The following is a 20,791-nucleotide window of genomic DNA, read 5'->3' as shown; positions in this document are numbered from 1 at the left end:
GTCCCCGCATAGGGCTTTCTGCTCAGCAGGGAGCCTGCTTCCCTCTCTCTCTCTGCCTGCCTCTCTGCCTGCTTGTGATCTCTGTCTGTCAAATAAATAAAGTTTTTTTTGTTTCTTTTTTTAATATCCATAAAATGAGGTTGAAAACCCTGCTCTGAAGGGCTGTTCTCTTTTGCAGAGAGAAGATGGCATTTTTCACCCAGCCTCGGATGAATATCCCGACGCTCTCTGCAGATGATGTCTAGTCGCCAGAAAAGTATTTCCTTTGTTCCACTGACCACGCTGTGAACGTAGACTGTGGCTAAAGTTATTTATGTGGTGTTATATGAAGGTACTGAGTCACAATCCCTCTAGTGCTCTCGTCGGTTGGAAGACGAACAGACTTTTTTTTTTTTTTAGTTTGGGTTCTATTATTATTAAAAAAACAAAAACAAAAAAAAAAAAACGAAAACCAGCATTAAAATGACAAGATTGTATAGTTTGTATATTTAGGAATGTATTTTTGAGAAAGAAAATTTAAATGAACTAAAGCAGTGTTAAGTTGCTGCTCTTCTTAAAATTGTTTAGATTTTTTGTTTTGGGGTTGTTTTTTTTTTTTGTACAGCTCTACCTTCTAGAGGTTTCACTGCAATAAAAAATAATGTTTCAGGGACGGTAATCCTAAAAGGACGTCCCGCAGGTGTCAACAGCACAGCTGACCTTTCCTACTTACCATATTTTGTACAATATAAAAAAAAAAGTGTCTGGAACCATTTGGGGAATTCTGAGGTGCATTTGCAAGTCTTCATGAGCTGTGATGTGTTTGTATGTGGCCGCCTGACGTGGGCAGGCGGCATGGAGCTGGCCCCGTGGCCCAGCCCGTGTGGCGACAGGCCTGCCCACGCCGGTCTCGGATGCCCAGTGAAGCCACTGAAGTGAGTGAGGGAGGGCTGTGGAGAGTTCCTTTCAGTTTCTTCTCCATCAATAAAGTGGCCTTTCTGAACGAATTTTCACTCTCTCTTTTTTCCCCCACCCCTCACTTCATCTGTGTCTCACTCAGTGTTTCCTGCCCCTTTCTCACCATTTCCTCCCCGCCAGTCTCCAGGGGGACGGGTTCTCTCTTGCAGGCACTTGTTCACTGAGTTTAAAACCACTGCCCAGCAGGGGCTGTGGCAGACGATGGGCAATCAGCCTTTACCTAGATTTGTTCTTCCCAAAGCTGTCTGTAGCCACGGTTCATGTTCCTGGGATCAGTCCCTCAGAGACAAGGAAATGTAAGTGGGAAACCTAGAGGTTTGAATGCTCAATCCTCTCTCTAGTCGTAGTCTCTCTGGTGAACCAGGACAAGAGAGCTGATAAAAGGACGCCTGGGTGGCTCCATGGGTTAAGTGTCTCCCTTTGGCTGGGATCATGATCCCAGGGTCCTGGGATTGAGCTCCATATCGGGTCCCCTACTCTGTGGGGAGTCTGCTTCTCCCTCTTCCTCTGCCTGCCGCTGCTCCCTCTGTTTGTGCCTCTCTCTCTCTCTCTCTCTGTCTCAAATAAAGAAACAAAATCTTTTAAACAGAGCTAATAAAAACGTGAAGGTCATGCAGTAGGATTTTTTTCACTAAGTTACACCTTCATCTGCCGTCCACTCTTCGGCAAGTCTCAGCCCCTCACACACCCACAGCATCAGCTTCCGGGAAGCAGAGCTCCTAACGCCCTCCTCGTGTGTGGAAAAGGCTGTGTGGAGCAAATCCTCCTACCGTGCGCTCTCAGTATTGTTTCAGCTGACAGAGCATTTGCCGGCAGCCTTCTGTCCGCCATGCCATTGAATTCTATGCAGTTCACTGGCACGCCAGCAATAAATACATCTTGTCACTTGCCCAGCGAGAAATTGAAGGATAGATAAAGAAATTTCACTGAGATTCTTGCACATGTGTTCTCCAGAATCTTCAGGAAACACAGTTCGAGAAATGTGGAAAGATCTGCGCTAGGTCTCTCAGATAACAAATGGCCAGAGCTAGGACACAAATGCTGTCTATCGCTTCCAAAATGTCTTTTGTGTTTCAGCTCTGGTTTCTGTTTCGTGGCACTGTGGTCATTTGTGGGCCCTACTCAAAGGGAATTTGGGGGGTGTCTGGGTGGCTCCGTCAGTTGGGCGTCTACCTTAGGCTTAGGTCATGATCCTGGAGTCGCAGGCTCGAGTCCCACATGGGGCTCCCTGCTCCGTGGGGAGTCTGCTTCTCCCTCTCCCATTCCCCTTGCTCTTTCTCTCTCTCTCGCTCACTCTCTCTCTCTCTCAAGTAAATAAATAAAATCTATTTTTTTAAAAATGGAATTTGAACTTTGGGTTTTGAAGAATGAGGTCATGAGAGCCTGTGGTTTCTCTGCGGGAGGGTCTGAGAAAGGTGGTGTGACTAGGACACACCTGCCTGAGAAAAGACCGACCGGCTCGGCCCCATTCACAAAACCAAGGGTTACCTTTGACCGCAAAGCCTTTGCCACGTACGCATCGGTGATCTTTGTGCTTCCTACATCCGAGAAGACCTAATCGGATTTGTCCAGTTAACCGTGCCCCTGCTAATCAGACTCCAACCACCTCAACCTTTCTTTTCTGTATTCTGTGTTTACAATTCCGGTTCATTCTGCCCAGTCCACTCTTCCTTCACGTCTTCACCTGTCTTCATACAGCTCTCTGATTATCAGTATTTCGATCCCAGTTCAAGCCTCCACCCCTCAGAGAGACCTCTCCCTCTGACCCTGGGCCACCCTATCCAGCTTACCCTCCCACAGGTCCCTCTCTCAGATTACGACCCAGTTTGTTCAGAACAGTGTTCTCTGCAGTCATCTGGTCACATCCCCTCCTCTGTCTCTCCCCTCTAAAAACGGGAGATCACAGAGCAGGGACCTTGTTGGCTGCGCTTTCCGTTGAGTCGAATGCAGAATGGGTCCTTGTAAATATTTGTGGAACAAATGAATGAGATCAAATGTCTTCCCCAGAGCTGTATGTACTCCCCTCTTTGTCGTTCCTGGCCAAGACAGAGGAAGAGTCGGGGTGGAACAAGAGTACGGAAGGCTGTTCTTTGGGGTGTGGGGTTGTGGACACCCCTCTGATCCAGCTCGGGGCAGCCGCCCCCCCAGATACACACAGGCCACCCTACAGAGTAAAGAAGCAGAAGGGGTTGGGATGGTTAACACCCACACACAACGTTTACTTGGTTTGAGGGAAAAGTCAGGTTATTTACCCCGAAATCATTCCTCTCCTGTAACAATGAGTTGTGTTATGTTAAGAGCTAAGACGCAGATACCACACAAAATGCAAAGGGTTCACGGGAGCCTCGGGAGCCCATCCTTCCCCTCACTGTGGGCCTAGGCACTGTTCTAAACGTTGACTTATTTTTAACTCCTCCTCACTCCAAGCCCATGAGGTAGGTACTGTTAGGATCCTTCCTATGTTAGCATTGAGGGAACTGGCTCAGAGGAGTGACTTGCCCAACATCATGCAGACAGTAAGGGGTAGAACCGGGATTAAACCCGCTGTCTGCTCTCAAGACGCTCACTGGAGACACCAGGGACCCTTATATGTGTATCCTTTTTCCACCTCAAAATGCACACTAAATGTACTGTCCTGTACCTTACTGTTCTCAGGAAGATATTTGTAAACAACTTCATGCTTTTTTTTTTTTTAAGATTTTATTTATTTGAGAGAGAGCAAACACGAGCAGCAGGAGGGACAGAGGGAGAAGTAGACGCTCCGCTGAGCAGGGAGCTGGGTGTGGGGCTCGAGTCTGGGACTCCAGGATCGTGTCCTGAGCCCCACAAGCACCCCAAACAACTTGACTCTTTTTAGCAATGATGCAATATTCCACTGAACGGTATACCGTAAATTAATTGGTGGACAGTCATGTTGTAGCCAATCTCTTGCTTTTACAGCGTCTGATTGGTCTTTGCACCTCCATCCTTTCACGCGCCTATGAGTGTATCTGTAGATAAAGGACGGCCTGCGGTTTTGAAGTGCATGATCAGAGCGCCCCCTGAAGCTGTAAACTGCCTCTCAGACATTTCTTCTCAGCATGTTTGCTACCTACTCTAAGTGGCCTGAGGATTTGTAGAAATAATCCATTTAGGTCCTGAACAGATAGATGCAAGTTGTTAATGAATGGTAGGGAAGTTGTTATGTTCTTTCTTTTTTTTTTTAATCGGAACTTTTTTTTTTTTAAGATTTTATTTATTTATTTGACAGAGAGAGATCACAAGTAGGCAGAGAAGCAGGCAGAGAGAGAGGAGGAAGCAGGCTCCCCGCAGAGCAGAGAGCCCCATGCGGGGCTCAATCTCAGGACCCTGGGATCATGACCTGAGCTGAAAGAAGAGGCTTTAACCCACTGAACCACGCAGGTGCCCCAAGGGAAGTTGTTATGTTCTATCAGGGGAGTATATTCTAATTACATTCTGGATGCTTCTGGGAATAAGTAAATTTATTTTTTTAAGGTTTTATTTATTCATTTGACAGAGAGAGAGATAGCATGAGCAGAGAGAGAGAGAGGGACAAGAAGACTCCCTGCTGAGCAGGGAGCCCAATGTGGGGCTCGATCCCAGGACTCTGGGATCATGACCTGAGCTGAAGGTAGATACTTAACCCTCTGAGGCACCAAAGATGCCCCTTTCCTTCTTCTTTTTTTTAAGATTTTATTTGGGAAAAGTAAATTTAAAAGCTGTCCTACACCATCAGGAAGACTTCTTCTCCCCAGGGCACTTGGGACTAAATAAGTTTATTTAGGAGACAATGGTAAGTCATTAGCTTAGAGCAAAACCAATTGGAAGTAACAAGGAGACATAAACTTGACAGTATTTTTTACCACTTGCATTTACCTATTTGATTTTGTTTTGTTTTGTTTTGGCCGTCTGCCCATGAGGCTGTTGGAGGTGTAAGGGCAGGTATTATTCATGTCTTGTTCACTATTTAAATCCCTAAGACCAGAGCAGTCCCTGACAGGTGGACCACCATCAAGCAATTGTTTGGTGAATAAATTAGGCTAAGACCAAAGTTCTAATTCTAGCCCTACTAAGTAACATAAACCTGGATGAATATTTTCCAGTGGTTTTTGACCCTCTCAACAGGCTGTCTTGATAACAATGACTTGATACATTGTTTCCCAAAAGGAAGCATCAGATAAAATGTTAGATGGTACCTAGCTTAATTTTTGTTTATAATTTTAACATGCATATCAAACCCATGAGTTCGAAAATATTACTGCTTTGGATGAGGATAAGTATGTAAGTTAAAGTGAATCAATACAGGGGTGCCTGGATGGCTCAGTTGGTTGGGCGGCTGCCTTCTGCTCCAGTCATGATCCCAGGGTCCTGGGATGGAGCCCCGCATTGTCAGGCTCCCTGCTCAACAGGGAATCTGCTTTTCCTCTCCCTCTGCCCCTTTCCTGCACTTGTGCTCCATCTCTCTCTTTCTCTCTCTCTGAAATAAATAAAATCTTTTTAAAAAATGAATCAATTTAAAGAAAAGATCGCATAATATAGTGGCACAAAGAAATGGCAAAAACACTGATGATGGAAACACATTTGGGAAAGACTGAGTTAATATATTTAGAATAGGTCTAAAGGGTCACCTTGCATGATCTCCCATTTCACAGATAAGGAAAGTAGGCTCAGAAGCCATGCCTTACCAGCAATAAACTGAGTTCTTGGTAACTCTGCCTATTTTTAAAAGCTTATATCTGCTCTAATTTATATTATTAAAGCAATGGTGCCCCTCCCAATATAAAAATCACCATATGGAATATATGGCATATGCTTTTTCCTAATACATCTCCTTCATCCAAAAATTCTAAACCCTTGCTGCAGCATACTGTTAAGAATTACTGATCTTAAAAAAAAAAAAACAAAAACAAAACTGATCTAGTTAAAAATGCAAGAGGTAGCAAAAAACAGTCACAGCAGTGATATCCCCTCCTCCTCATTCAAGTCCCAACCTCTGTGTTGGTGCCAGCCCCCATGTCTGGATCATCTCCCATTACTACAGGAGAGAGAGAACACAGATGACTGCTCTGGATCTGTCACAAGGCTTCAGAAATAGTGACTAACCCTGCCTCCACCATCCCCCAGAACCCAGTCCTCTTCCCCTCCAAGTGCAGACCCGGAAGGCTAGAGAGAATGTTGACTCCCGAGTCCTATCCTTCAACTTGGCCTTGGGGTAAGGTGCCACCTGCCTCTCCCCACCAGCAACATTCCTTTCTACTGGAATGTCCTTGCTCATCCCATACCCAGCCCAAATATCACTTCTAGAAACCCTTAACACCTATCACCCAGGCCTCCCTACCACCACCATCAACAACCCACACACACCTTCCTTTTCTTAAAGATGTGAGGGGCACCAGGGTGGCTCCGTTAGTTTGGCAGCCAGCTCTTCATTTCAGCTCAGGTCATCATCTCAGGGCCCTGGGATCAAGCCCCATGTTGGGCTCCCTGCTCAATGGGGAATCTGCTTGAGATTCATTCTCTCTCTCTCTCTCCCTCTGCCCCTCCTCCCACTCCTCTCTTCCTCTAAAATAAGTAAGTAAATACATAAGTCTTTAAAAGGGGGGGGTAGATTATGTGATTCTCTCCCAATATACTACATTGTCAGCGCCTTGTGAGTACAGACGATAATTCATCTGTGTCCCCAGTGCCCAGTTCTGAGCCACGGGGCCTAGTGATGTAAGGACGCAGGGAGATAAGACTCAAAGCTCTGTCTCCCCATGGAGTTAGTACAGGAAGCTTTTAATCAGGGTATTAGGGGTTGAGGGAAGGGAACTTTCATAAGTACCCTGGTTCATATGCACAAACCTAGCATGTCAGCATGCTAGTACATACATTGTATGTTCAAGAAATGGCAGAACGCTCTGCCCATAGGAGGAGATCCTAGTATTATAATGGGCTAAGGTAACTTAGAAGGTAACTTAGGGAGGGGGGAGGGTGTGGGAGTCTCTGTAGGTCCTCAGCTCTGATCCAGCTCAAACTGGCTCACACAAGGGCCTATCAGGTGAAACAGGGCATCTCCCTGGCTGGAACTCTTGGTTCTGGGGCACGGGGCTCGGGGGTGGGGTGGGGGGGGATGGATGTCCGGGGCCAAGCTATGCCCACCTCTTCCCTTTAACCCTCAGAGTCCCGAGGGTGCTTTTCCAAGCTGGGGGAGGTTATGGGGAAACTGCCACTGTCCAGTCCGCCCCAGCTTTCTCTGTCTTCCTCCTACGTGAGTGTGAACATTTGTGTTGAGGAAGAAAAGAGTTAAGGTACAGGCAGGGAAAGATAGGAGGCCCCTGACTCCCCTGACGAGACTCACTCCCAGGGGCTGTATGACTGGGCTTACAGAAATCCCAAATGTGGAGAAGCGCTGAGGTGTACAAAACCAGAGATAAGGGAACAAACCAGGCCACCTGGCCCAGGATGTCAGGGAGTAGATTTTGCTGGCAGCTACTTTGTAATCACAGAAAATGGCCAGACCTGAGAGAAGTAAGCCATTAAGGATGTCACTGATCGTCCACGCATAAACCAATATGGCCCAAGAATCTCAAGGCCACAAGCTTCCCGGTCAGTTCTCAATCCAAGACTGCCAGTGAGAGCCCTCAGTGGCAGCCCATGCAGGACCCCACTCTCTCTGGAGAGCTTTTTCTTTCCTTTCTGTGCTCACCTTCTCTTAATAAACTTTCATGTCATTTCCCCCTTTTGTATCTGCTGGATTCATTCTTCAACTCATGGGACAAGAGTGCTGCCCCCCTGTAACTGAGGCGGCACCCAGACGCAGGACGGCTCAGAGGGAAGGAGAGGCAGGACCACCTCTCCAGTCGCAGGGAGGGGATGTGGAGGCTTTCAGATGGGATGGGGAGGACCTGCCTCCTGCTAGGGCCTTGCCTCAGTCCCATCTCCTCTCTGTAGAAGTCACTCTGTGTGAAGGAGTTTTCAGGACCACCGGGCTAAGAAAGGGGGGCCTGCCCTCCTCTAGAGTCTCAGTATGCAAGCATGGCACCCCCTTTTTTTTATTTCAGAATTTGTTTTCTGGGAGACCTGGGTGGCTCAGTTGGATGGGCGACTGCCTTTGGCTCAGGTCATGATCCCAGGATCCTGGGATGGAGTCCCACATCGGGCTCCCTGCTTGGTGGGGAGCCTGCTTTTCTCTCTCCCTCTGCCTGCCACTCTGCCTGCTTGTGCTATCTCTCTGTGAAATAAATAAAGTCTTAAAAAAAAAAGTTTATTAAAAAAAGAATTTGTTTTCTATTATCGTGTAAGTAAGGAGCGCACGTGGTAAAAAAAACAAAAACTCAGGTACCAAAGGACATAAGATGTGGAAGTCACCCTCATCTGGAATTTATAATTAATACTAGCTAATCTATTAGTTGCCACTTTAAATAACTGACCTTGTTAAGCAGAATGCAACTGCATAAATTTGAGGATCTAATAAGTTTATTAAATGATTCATGAATCCGTGGCACCCTATCTAGCAAGTACCAGTGTGCTATGAGGAGTTGTGCAAAATGCAAGGTTTCTGTGGGTGGGAAGGAGGGTGGGGCAAGAAGTTATTAACAAAAGAAAAGGGTTGTTTCCGCATGATCACCTTCCCTTTGGGGGAAGGCAGGGTGTCCAATGGTGCCCATTATCTCCTACTCCTTTGGAGCAGAGAGAGGCTCCATGTGGCAGATGACCTCATTGACGCTGGCCAAAAAATTCCTGACCTACCCGTTAAGACTACATTTCTAGGAGAGGTTGAAACTGCAGTTAGATTAGGTGTTCAGTCTAGACTTGGTGACTTGGCTTAAGTGATACCATCTAGGATCTGTGGTTTTCTTTTCCCCCCTTTGATTTGACTCCCAGCCTGAGAGATGTGCTCAAAATTTAAGGCATTAAGTGCCAATGCCTGTTACCAACCCCGAAGCTTTTGCAGGTTCTCTTCTCCACTGCTGGTAACCACTGCTCACGACATTTTTGGGTTAACCCTGTGATACACTCAGATCACAACTCCAGGTTTATAGTCTAAATCACTCGAGTTCTCGTTGCGTCTGCAATGTTTCAGTCTCAGGAAGATTGAGCCCGGCCTCGGGCTCTGCGCTGGCTGGGAGTGGAGCCTGCTTAAGATCTCTGCCGTCAACTCAGGTCATGATCCCAAGGTCCTGGGACGGAGCCCCTGCTCGCTGGCAGGAAGCCTGCTTCTCCCTCTCCCACTCCGCCTGCTTGTGTTCCCTCTCTCGCTGTGTTTCTCTCTTTCAAATAAATAAATAAAATCTTAAAAAAAAAAAAAAGCTTTTGAGAGAGTATAAAGCACCAGGAAGATTATAAGAATGATAGTTCCTAATATTTGGAGCGTACTTTGGAGCCATGGTCCCTAAGACCCAAACCAATCAAAGACCCCGTTGCAGGAGTCAGCCGTTTAAGCCAAGTGGCTTGCTCAGTGATCTTAAGTAACTGAGTTTCAGCTTCCCCAGAAGCGTTAACCCAGATACAGCAGGTGGTGTTAGGCACAGCACAGACACCTCCTTGCTCAGCTAAAACATAATCATGAGCTATCCTATCAAAAATAACTCTGGCCAGAGAGGCTAAAAATCTTCATCGGGCAGCTATTGCTTTAGTGGCAGATTCTGCAATGGTTTCAAGAATTAATTTTTTGGAAGAAAGCCTCATTGTCTTTATCCCTAACCAGGGAAATAGGGACCTGCCAAAATCTTGAATCCCGACAGCCTCCTGCCAGGTCCTTTGTAACTCCACAGTGTAAATTCGGGGCAGGGGGCTGTCAACCAATGAGGTCTCTTATTTTGCTTGTGAAAAATTAGAGGCAGTTAGATTTTCTTCTAGCTGGAAATGAAAGGTGGTTCTAAATCCCAGGTTACACACTCCACCACCACCCCCCTCCCCACGCTTAGCGATGTCATGGGAAATAACAGATGAGAGCATTACTTTCCTAAGGGAATGTCGAGGAAAGGAAAAGAAAAGGAGAAAGTGTTCATGTTCACTTAGTATGAACAGGGAGCAGTCAAGCTCGATGTCAGCTACTTCTCTTTCTCATCAAGTTGATGTGGAGGTCTCCAGCAATGTCCATGATCAGAGCACTTGGTAAGGAGCCTTCCACAGCTCCAGGGCCATCTTCCTCTTACACGTTTCCAGAATATCCAGTCACCAGGCTTAAGACCAGGACTGCAGCTGGGGCACAGTGGTGCAAGAGCTCCTGGCTCCAGGGGTCCCAAACAGAACATGTCCAGCCATTGCTGCTGACAGAATCCAAAGGCAGAGAAACATGTGGTGGTGAAACAAGAAAAGAATTTATTTCAGTGAAGCCAACACCAGAAGACAGCGGGCTAGGAATGTTCAAAGACTGTCTCCAAAGTGCTGAAAATACTCCTAGGTTTATAAAAGAAAATGTAGAACAAAGGTTGGTGAGTGTGTGCAGGTGGGCAGTGAAGGTCAAGTCCATCACAAGCAGTCTTGCTGGCTCAGGGCAGTCTTTATTGCTTGAGGGGTAATTTTGGTTCCCATCCCAGGGTGTTTTGCCTGTAGGGTCTTTTGCCTGAGTTAACAAATAGGTTGGAAAGAACTTACTCAGAAAATTTGAGGTCAATAGCAATTGCACTACTGGGTATTTACCTCAAAGATACAAATGTAGTGATCTGAAGGGGCACCTGCACCCCAATATTTATAGCAGCAGTGTCCACAATAGCCAAACTACGGAAAGAGCCCAGATATCCATCAAGAGATGAATGGAGGGGCGTCTGGGTGGCTCAGTCATTAAGCATCTGACTTTGGCTCAGGTCATGATCCCAGGGTCCTGGGACCAAGCCCCTGCTTGGTGGCAGGAAGCCTGCTTCTTCCTCACTACTCCCCCTGCTTGTGCTCCCTGTCTCACTGTGTCTCTCTCTGTCAAATAAATAAAATCTTAAAAAAAAAAAAAAAAACCTGATGAATGGATAAAGATGTGTGCGTCCCCGTACAGGCGCGCACTCGCACACACACACACCCACACACACACACCCTATTTTGCAGCCATCAAAACTTGAAATCTTGGGGCGCCTGGGTGGCTCAGTGGGTTAAGCCGCTGCCTTCGGCTCAGGTCATGATCTCAGGGTCCTGGGATCGAGTCCCGCATCGGGCTCTCTGCTCTGCAGGGAGCCTGCTTCCTCCTCTCCCTCTCTCTGCCTGCCTATCTGCCTGCTTGTGATCTCTGTCTGTCAAATAAATAAATAAAATCTTTAAAAAAAAAAAACTTGAAATCTTGCCATTTGCAATGACGTGGATGGAACTAGAGGGTATTATGCTAAACGAAATAAGTCAATTAGAGAAAGACAATTATCATATGATCTCACTGAGCTGTGGAATTTAAGAAACAAAACAGAGAATCAACAGAGGGAAAAATAAAACAAGACCAAACCAGGGAGGAAACTAGACCATAAGAGACTTAATCTCAGGAAACAAAGTGAGGGTTGCTGGAGGGGAGGGTGGGTGGAGTGATGGAGTAACTGGGCAATGGACGTTTAGAAGGGCATGTGATGTAATGAGCAGTGGGTATTATATAAGACTGATGAGTCACAGATCTGAACCTCTGAAACCAATAATACATTCTAAGTTAACTAATTGAATTCAAATGTAAAGTCTTCTCATGACCAACAGTATCCTTTGAATTGGGATCCAAGAAACCTTTTTAAATCTGTTGATGATAAGCTTGAGCACAAGACATTAGAGACGTCCAGTGGCTGGTCATACTAGCATGAGACAACAAGAGATCAGCAGAAGGTTGTATGCCAATAGACATTGGTCTGCCAGTGACGCTCATGCAGCATGAGTTTATGTTTCCAGAATGGGGAACTTCAGATTGTCAGCAAGACCAAAAGCAATACATTGAGTCAGGAGGTCCAGTAGCTTTGGCAAGTTTAGAAGTTTTGCGTTTGAGAATCCCATTGCGAGTGAGTCCTTTTGCTCAACACTGGACCACAATAATTATTCCTTATTGCACTTTGGTTAGGCTTTGACAATGACTGCAACATTCCAACCCCCAGAGCAGAAAAAAAAGCCCTGATAGCAATGGAATGCCTAGAAGACCACATACTTCCCCTGGTCACAGGCTTAACACCTACGGACCTCCACCCATGATCACATGCTCATCACTGGCTTTCTTGCATTTATCGACGCCCCTCCCCCCAAACCTCTTGCTATGAAACTGGAGGTGTCCATCTTATCAAGAGAGGTCAGTTGTTAAGGCTTGAACTTGCTACCTCCCCAGCTACCAGCACCTGAAATAAGTATCTCCCTTTCTTTTTACAAACCCTCATCTCTTGAGTTATGGGCTTCTCTTGCAATGAGTCTATGGGAGTTTGCTCAGCAACTCCCATAGGCAAAGGCAGTTGGGAGCTGTGCTTTGGATTTGTCCAGACCTCTCAGGGTTCCCTGGGATAAGGCAGCAGGTAGCAGCACTGGGGTTTTCTTGTTCATTTCCTGAGTTGGTGGCTGTGATGGTTTTGGTAACACCCCTAGTTCTCTCAACCTTGCCTGGTGATTGAGGATGATAAAACAGTGTTAATTTCAGGAAGTCTGCAGGATTTTCATTAAGGTCATATGATTTGTCCAGTGAAAGGGGTGCCTTGATCCCTGAAGATGATGGAGGGTATATCCCAAGTGGGAAACATGTTCTCTCAGGTTTTTTTTGCCACTCTAAAGGCTCCCACCCTTCCAGAAAACATCCATACAAGAACATACTGATAAGGCATACTAAGTGACAGCTGAAGTCAGGCTACAGATGTTCAAAGGGTCCAGAGGGAGGAGATCTGAGGCCTCTGGGAGTCAAAATAGTTTTTCCAGGATTATGGACCTGGCAGATCAGACATTGTGGGTTCTCTGTTTTTGCACTTTTATAGAAGTCTCCCTGCCAAGATCTATTTATAATTCAAGTCATCTTAAATGTACTGTGATCGGTGAAGGAATGCAAACACTGAAAAATGGGGTTTGTCAGGTAGCAGGAGGACTGTCTTGGATTCCCTATAACCCCAACTGTTTCATAGGCAGCCACTGTTTACCCATCTTCATTTCTCGGATTCAGGATCAGACTGTTGCTGCGGTACACGGACATCAGGATGGCACAAGTCTGGTTTTAAATTACTGCCATAAAATAGATTTGATAATACAAAACTTATCAGTTATAAACTGGAGTTAAGCTTGTTTACTGGCAGATGGAATTGGTTAAGTTTACCTGTCTCAATGGCTAAAATTCTGTAAAGTATTTGTGGAAAAGACACTTAAAGGTATGTTATTTGTCCTTGACAGGTCAAGTTCCAAAAGACTTCCTTCTCCCACCTCCCCCTTTTTTTCCTTTTGATAGGAATTACGCCCCCTGAAGTTGGCATATCTAAGAAATGGTTTAGGTAAGAGTTCTGGAAAAGACTCTGGGTACACTAATTAAATCTAAAGGCATGGGTGGGGGTTGGGGGGAAAAACAAGCTCCTCCTAGGACTTTTGTTCACTTAAGGCCAGAGTTTTTACAATACCTACAAGTCATTTGAGATAAGTAGGGGAAATTTGGGGATTAGTAAAAAGGATTGGTGAACTTGGAATTGCTTCTGGAACCATACCTCTGGTCCTGCAAAGACTAGACTTGTAAAATAAGGACAGCTGTTTCTAACGCCTCAAAGAATTGGGTTGCCACCTAAATAATATCAAGGACTGCCACCCCACTCACCTCAGTTACGATACCTTCCTTTCCCTCTGGGTACATTTAGCTTAGAGCTGAATGCCTAAAGAAATTCCTAGCAGGCTCCGAAACCCCCTTCCAAACTGGCCAGATTTCTGATCATAGAGTCATTAAATTCTTGCAAATATCTCATCAGGATTCAGCTGGGACAAACAGTAAATATTTCTGGCAGTATTAAATGGCTTAATGGACCCAAGAGGTGTCCTTAAAGAGGGTGCAAAAGATAACTCTCTTCACCAGGTCTAGAATCACTCCCAAATATAGCGAGAGAAAGGACCTACAACCTACATGTACCAGGCAGGCAGAAAGCGAAGGCAAATCCTTAGGATGTGACATGAGATAAGCAAGAAGGCAACAGCTATCCCTGAGAGAGAAAGGATCAATAACCAATTAGTTTGGATTTGAAAAGGAAGGGACAACATGAATTTTTATTTTCCTCTCTCTCTCTGCTGGGCTCAGGAGGTAATCTATTTACCAAAACTTTTGAGGATTCTCCCTGGATTTAAGAAATTCTTTTGGCCGTGACCAAGGAGTGAAAGAAAGAAGCCTGAAAAGGATTGCCTGTAGCCTCAGGTCATCTTATGTTAAAAGGCAACCGTTTTCATAAGTCTCTTCCGAGTAGAAAGGCAATTCAGACGGAGGATTACGAGAATGGGCACTTGGGGATGGGACGATAGAGGGGAGCAAGAGGAGTTATGTCAGTCTTACGGATCTGTCTCAAAGTCTTCGGTTGTAGGTAACTTTCCTCTCCTTAATTCTTCATTTCTTTTGCAAGGAATCTCTCAGTAAAACTATTTTGCAGATTTGGAACCTTTAAGAGGCTTCTGCATGCAGTTAGTTTCCATTGTGTTTAGCTTGGGAACTCTTGCTTTCTTTCCTTTTTTTTTTTTTTTTAAAAGATTTATTTATTTATTTATTAAAGAGAGAGCAAGTGGGCACAAGCAGGGAGGTGTAGAGGGAGAAGCAGACTCCCTACAGAACAGGAAGCCTGATGTGGGATTGGATCCCAGAACTGCGGGGTCATGACCTGAACAGAAGTCAGCCATTTAACCGACTGAGCCACCCAGGCACCTGGGGAAGCTCTTGCTTTCAAATGCACAGATAACCTTATCTAATTGGACCATTTCCCCATAATGGCTATTATAACTCTAGGTTGATTTTAGTAAGATTTTGCTATTTTATTTTATTTTTTAAAAAATAATTTTGGTTATTTTATTTTATTTTATTTTTTATTTATATATTTTATATATTTATTTATTATATTTACTTATATTTTATTTTTTTAATAATTTTGGGTTTTTTTAAAAGATTTTTATTTATTTATTTGACAGACAGAGATTACAAGTAGGCAAAGAGGCAGGCAGAGAGAGAGATTGGAGGAACCAGGCTCCCCGCTGAGCAGAGAGCCGGATGTGGGGCTGGATCCCAGAACCCTGGGATCATGACCTGAGCCGAAGGCCGAGGCCTTAACCCACGAGCCACCCAGGCGTCCCAGCTTTTGATATTTTACTAGATATTTGCAACTTCTGGGACTATAGTTCTTAGAAAAGAAGGTGTGGGGGCACCTGGGTGGCTCAGTTGGTTAAGTGGCTGCCTTCAGCTCAGGTTATGATCTCAGGGTCCTGGGATCAAGTCCCATGTTGGGGTTCCTGCTCAGCAGGGTATTTGCTTCTCAGTCTTTCTCTGTTCTTCCCCATGCTTGTGCTCAAACTCTCAAATAAATAAAATCTTAAAAAAAGAAAAGGTGTGTCAGAACACGGCAGGCTCACCTGCCTGACTTAAAGAACCCCACTTCTTTCAGCTAGGCCTTTTATTTGCCCAGATCCACACTAATTATCTGAGAAGTGTGGAAGGAACTAAATGTGCAGGCCCAAAGAATGAAACTGTGGACTGATTCCAAACAAATGGAGAACTTCCACCAGCAATTTCCAATTGGGAATCTGGGAATCTGGAGATGAAACCAACGGGCTGGGGTTTCTTTTTGCTGCCTGATGGGCCTGACTGTATTCAGCCAGGTGGGCCCTGTGGGGCCTTTCGCCTTCATCAAGTTCCATTGCTCCAGACTGTTGTCTAAAAGTGGTCTCTACTGCTACCTATCAATCTGTCACAGCCACTAACTCAGGAAACAAAAAGGGAAGGCCTGGGAGCGCTGCCTTGGCCAATTCCTCAGTCCTAGAAACTCTCGAAGGAGGGGACAAATCAAAAGCACAGTTCAGTTCTTGGTTGGGTTTGCCCAACTTGTTGCTGAGTAAAACTCAGGTAATCTCATTGCAAGAGAAGCCAGTAACTCAAGGGATGCCGGTTTGGAAAAGAGAAAGGGAGAAATTGATTTTGGGTGCTGGCATCCAGAAGATGTGCAGGCTCCAGCCTTACCAACCAACCTTTCCACCTGCAAGATGGACGCCTCGAGTTGGCAGGGAGAGGTTCAGGGGGTATATGCAGGAGAGCAGGTAAGCAGCACGTGATCATGGGTGGGGGTTGGTATGTGTTCAGTGTCTGATCCTGGGCCAGGAAAGGGATGGAACGTGGTCTTTTAGTCATTCCTTTGCTATCAGAGCTTTTCTGGCCTGGTGGTTGGAGTGTTCTGGTCATTATAAAACATCTTTGTCCATACTTCAAGAAAGTGTGATAAGAAATAAGCACAATGGGTTTTAGTTGGAGCATGTGGTAAGCAGTCGTGTCTATTTTTGGTTTTAACTGTCGGGGATCTAAAGTTGAGCAAGAGAGCTAGCTGACAACTGTGTGTGGAGAGAAGGTCATTGAAGAGGTAATTAAATTAGGGGCACCTGGGTGGCTCAGTCAGTTAAGTGTCTGCCTTTTGCTCAGGGGATGATCTCAGGGTCCTGGGAGGGAGCCCCATGTCTGTCTCCCTGCTCAGCGGGGAGCCTTCTTCTCCCTCTCCCTCTGCTGCTACCTCCCTATCCCCCCACCCCACAACGTGTGCTCTCTGGCTTTATCTGTCAAATAAATGAAGTAAAATTTTTTTAAAAAAGAGGTAATTAGGTTAAAACGAAGTCAAGAAGATAGGGCCTTATCTAAACTGATCTGTGTCCTTATAAAAGGAGATTAGGACACACCCCCCCTCCAAACATCATGTGAAGACACAGGACCAAGAATGCCATTTACAAATCAAGGAAAAAAGGCTCAGAAATAACCAACCTTGCCTGCCAACACATCCATCTCAGTCTTCCAGTGTTCAAAACTAAAAGAAAATAAATTTCTGGTGTGTCAGTTCCTGGTCTGTGCTACTTTGTTATGGCCGCCCTAGCAAACTAATAGAGGAGGCTTTGGAAGTCCAATCTTTTCCTCCATGCCAGATTCTATGAGGACCGGGGATGATGCCTACAGGATCTTCTTGTGGCCAAGGCACAGTAACATTTCTGGATGCTGCTAAATTTAGGTGTAGCGTTTGTGTGCCTTGTTTTGTATAACAAAGGCTATAGCAAAGGATTGATAAGCTTTGCTATATAGCAAAGCAACTTGAGGCATCCATCTTGCAGGTGGAAACAGCAGCAAGTTGGGCAAACCCAACCAAGAACTGAACTGTGCTTTTGATTTGTCCCCTCCTTCGAGAGTTTCTAGGACTGAGGAATTGGCCAAGGCAGCGCTCCCAGGCCTTCCCTTTTTGTTTCCTGAGTTAGTGGCTGTGACAGATTGATAGGTAGCAGTAGAGACCACTTTTAGACAACAGTCTGGAGCAATGGAACTTGATAAAGGCGAAAGGCCCCACAGGGCCCACCTGGCTGAATATAGATAGGCCCATCAGGCAAACTCACCTCAAAATGTCCATAGACCCTAATGGACCAATGGGCTACTTACAACCAGGCACATTTACCCAAACAGGGAAAATTCCATACATCCCCATACCTCCTCATCTGCCCCCTTTAATTCTTTTTAAGATTTTATTTATTTATTTGACAGAGAGAGACAGTGAGAGAGGGAACACAAGCAGGGGGCGTGGGAGAAGCAGGCCTCCCACTGAGCAGGGAGCCTGATGGGGAGCTCAATCCCCTGGGATCAGGTCCCAAGCCGAAGGCAGATGCATGACTGAGCCACCCAGACGCCCTCATCTTCCACCTTCAGAAACCCCTAAGTGCTCACTCTACTGTGTTGCAGCCAGTCTCTCCTTTGCTGTCCTGCCTGCAGCTCCCTTGCTGTATGTTCAATAAACTTCTATCTCCTTTGTTCTGCCTTTGGTGAATCCTTTCTCCGCCTGCACCACCAGTCCCCACCGGAGGGTGGCCCCACATTTGGGGGCTCCCATCTGATCGGGATAGACATCCCAGTAATGCAGTCACATTCTGAGTACTAGGGTTTAGGACTTAGACATGAATTTGGGAGGAATACAATTAATCCCAAAGCACCCCTTTTGGAAAACAAAAGATTATACTCCTCCACTACCCCATCCAAACCCTCTAATGGCTCCCATTGTGCTTAGAATAAAATTTAAAAATCCTGCTCTGATTTATAAATTCCTATGTGCTTCCCTTTTGCCAATTTCCCCACTTGAGTCATATCCAATCCCCCTCTTTTCTATTTGCAAATAAATTTAGCTCCTGCCTCAGGTCATTTGCTTTGGATATCTCTCTGCTTAGAACCCTCCTATTCATTCAGGTAGGAAACAGTTTTTGAGCAAATCCTTATGACAAGCACCACTCTGGGTGAAGCATCTTCCAAACTGGGATACATATATATATATGTATATATATATATATATATATATATATTTATAGTGTGTGTGTGTGTGTGTGTGTGTGTGTATACCTTGAGGTATAAGAAGACATTCCTAGAGGTTTGTGGATCTGGATACATTAGGGAAATCTCTCCACAGATATTGAATTTTTGTATCCTTTTTCCTAAAATTGATTTGCCTGCAATGCAGTTACCCGACTTTCTTTTTATACTCCTCCGTCCACAAGAAGAGACAACACCTCTCCCATTGCCCTCTGTGTAAAATAACAGGAACTGAATAAGTTACACTCCAAGAATGAATTTCTCCTGAAAGCCAATCCTTGAGCACCAAGCAAAAGATCTTTTGTAAAAAGACGGCCCTTACTTCCTGCCTTATCTTGAAGGTGGAGATCTACCTGTCCATCGCTTTGTCCATCCACCAACTCATCCCTCCTTCTCTACATCTATGTTTTTATCTAAGAATTTAGAAATAAGAAGGTGTCACAGGAACATATATTCACTTTTACTTGGTTTAAAATATAAAAAATAAAGATATACTTTTAAGTTAAAAATTAAGTAAATATGATTTGAACGATTTGATTTGACAAGGAAAACTGGATTTACCAATTAATTAAAATGGTAACATTCCAGATGGGTTAAATATGCAGCTCTACAGGTTTTCGTTCATTTGTTGCAGCTCTACAGTTTTGATGAAAATACACTGAGAAATTCTTACACAAGAAACATCTTGCAGGGAGTCCTGGGTGGCTCAGTCAGTTAAAACATCTGCCTTCAGATCAGGTCAGGATTGAGTCCCGCATTGGGCTACTTGCTTGGCAGGGAGCCTGCTTCTCTTTCAGCCTCTGCCTGCCACTCTGCCTGCTTGTGTGCTCTCTCTCCCTCTCTGACAAATTAAATAAATAAATAAAATCTTTTAAAAATAAAATAAAATCTTAGGGGTGCCTGGATGGCTCAGTCATTTGAGTGTCTGCCCTCAGTTCAGGTCATGATCCCAGGAGCCCCATGTCATCTGGCTCCCTGCTCAGCGGGGAGCCTGCTTCTCATTCTCCTTCTGCCTGCCACTCTGCCTGCTTGTGCTCTCTCTCTGTGTTAAATAAATAAATAAAATCTTTAGAAAAATAAAAATCTTAAAAAATAAAAAGTTGTGACAGAGTTTTGGGGTTTCAACTTATAAAAAAATCTTTGTTGGAGTATAAATTTTTAAAATTCTTTTATAAGACACAGAAACAAAAAAGTTTAGAGACCGCTGCTGAGCACTGGGGCCATAGGGAAGAGTGAAAAAAGACCATTCATATCCCTGTCCTCTCAGAACTTAAATTCCAAGTAAGGTGTTTAAAATTTTAAGTCAGATGAGAGGTCTTCCCTGACCCGTCACTCTACCTCATTATTTTTAAGAAGAAAACCACGGGGCCCAAATGGCATCACTTAGGACAAATCACCAAGCCCAGCTTAATACTTAACCTAATTGCACTTTCAGCTTCTCCCAGAGATGTAGTCTTAATTGGGCAGTTTGAAATGTTCTGGTCAAGGATGCCTAGCTGGCTCTGCCAGTGGAACAGGTGACTCTTGATGTTAGGGTTGTTGAGTTCAGTTGGATGTAGGGGACTACTTAAAAAAAAATCGTAAAAAAACAAGTTTTGTCTGGTCAGAACCAGTAATACCTAAGTGGTATTATCTGACACCAGATTGGTATCCATCTGTCACTTGGGCCCTCTCCATCCTCCCCCCAGCGAGGCAGATAACATAATTAACCTAAAGCCATTTTGTCTCCCAAGAAAAGCGTCCGCACTCTATAAATAATCCTTTTTGTTTACTAACTCTTGTCTTATCTATAAATCCTATCTTTTTTGTAGCCCTTTGGATCTTCCCTCCAACTGCAAGTTGGGAAGCAGCCTCATTCACGAATAACTTAATAAAGCCGATTAAATCTTCAGATGTACTTGACTTTTGTCTTTCAACACTTTCCTGGCAATTCAAACTACCTGAGAGTGTTTACTTCTTTTGTCTAGCATATCTCGTGAGGACCTTGTCTGTCTTGTTTCGAGGTCGTGTTCTAGTGCCTAGAAGAGCGTCCGCCACGTATACATACACAGTAAATGCCAGTTGAGTAAATGAATGAATTTTGTTAATTGTGTGATCATTTCACAGACAGGCCGACTGAAGCCCTTGAGAGACAGAAGCGCTAGGTAAGTGTCTTTGACCAGGTTAGACCAAGCACAGGGCATCTCTTGGCCGATTCCCCTCACTTTCTCTGCCCCTCCCCCACCATTAGAGTCCAAAGGGAGCGGGCCACATTTCCCCGGGGTGCGGTTCTCCCCGCAGTGTCGCCGGGATCCCGCCAGGTGGCAGCAGAGGTGGCGGCACAGAGTCGACAAGAGCGGGCGGCGCGGGAAGGACAGTTTCCGCTTCCGGAAGGGGCCGCTC

The 20,791-nt window shown here is 45.2% G+C and overlaps 1 protein-coding gene across 3 annotated transcripts in view; it reads left to right on the top strand.

Annotated features, from left to right (window-relative positions):
- Positions 1 to 986, top strand: part of WWC1 (WW and C2 domain containing 1) — a 151,646-nt gene extending 150,660 nt beyond the window's left edge. For all 3 annotated transcript variants that reach the window (XM_044229821.1, XM_044229814.1, XM_044229830.1), the window contains one exon: positions 179 to 986. In XM_044229821.1, the coding sequence (XP_044085756.1) occupies positions 179 to 245 (67 nt within the window). In that variant the 3' untranslated portion in view covers positions 246 to 986. The remainder of the gene's footprint in view (positions 1 to 178) is intronic.
- The last annotated feature ends 19,805 nt before the right edge of the window (positions 987 to 20,791 follow it).

The sequence above is a fragment of the Neovison vison genome, chromosome 1, assembly GCF_020171115.1.
Source record: "Neovison vison isolate M4711 chromosome 1, ASM_NN_V1, whole genome shotgun sequence".
In the NCBI taxonomy this organism is placed as follows: Eukaryota; Metazoa; Chordata; class Mammalia; order Carnivora; family Mustelidae; genus Neogale; species Neogale vison.
This window is presented reverse-complemented; position numbering and strand designations above follow the sequence as displayed.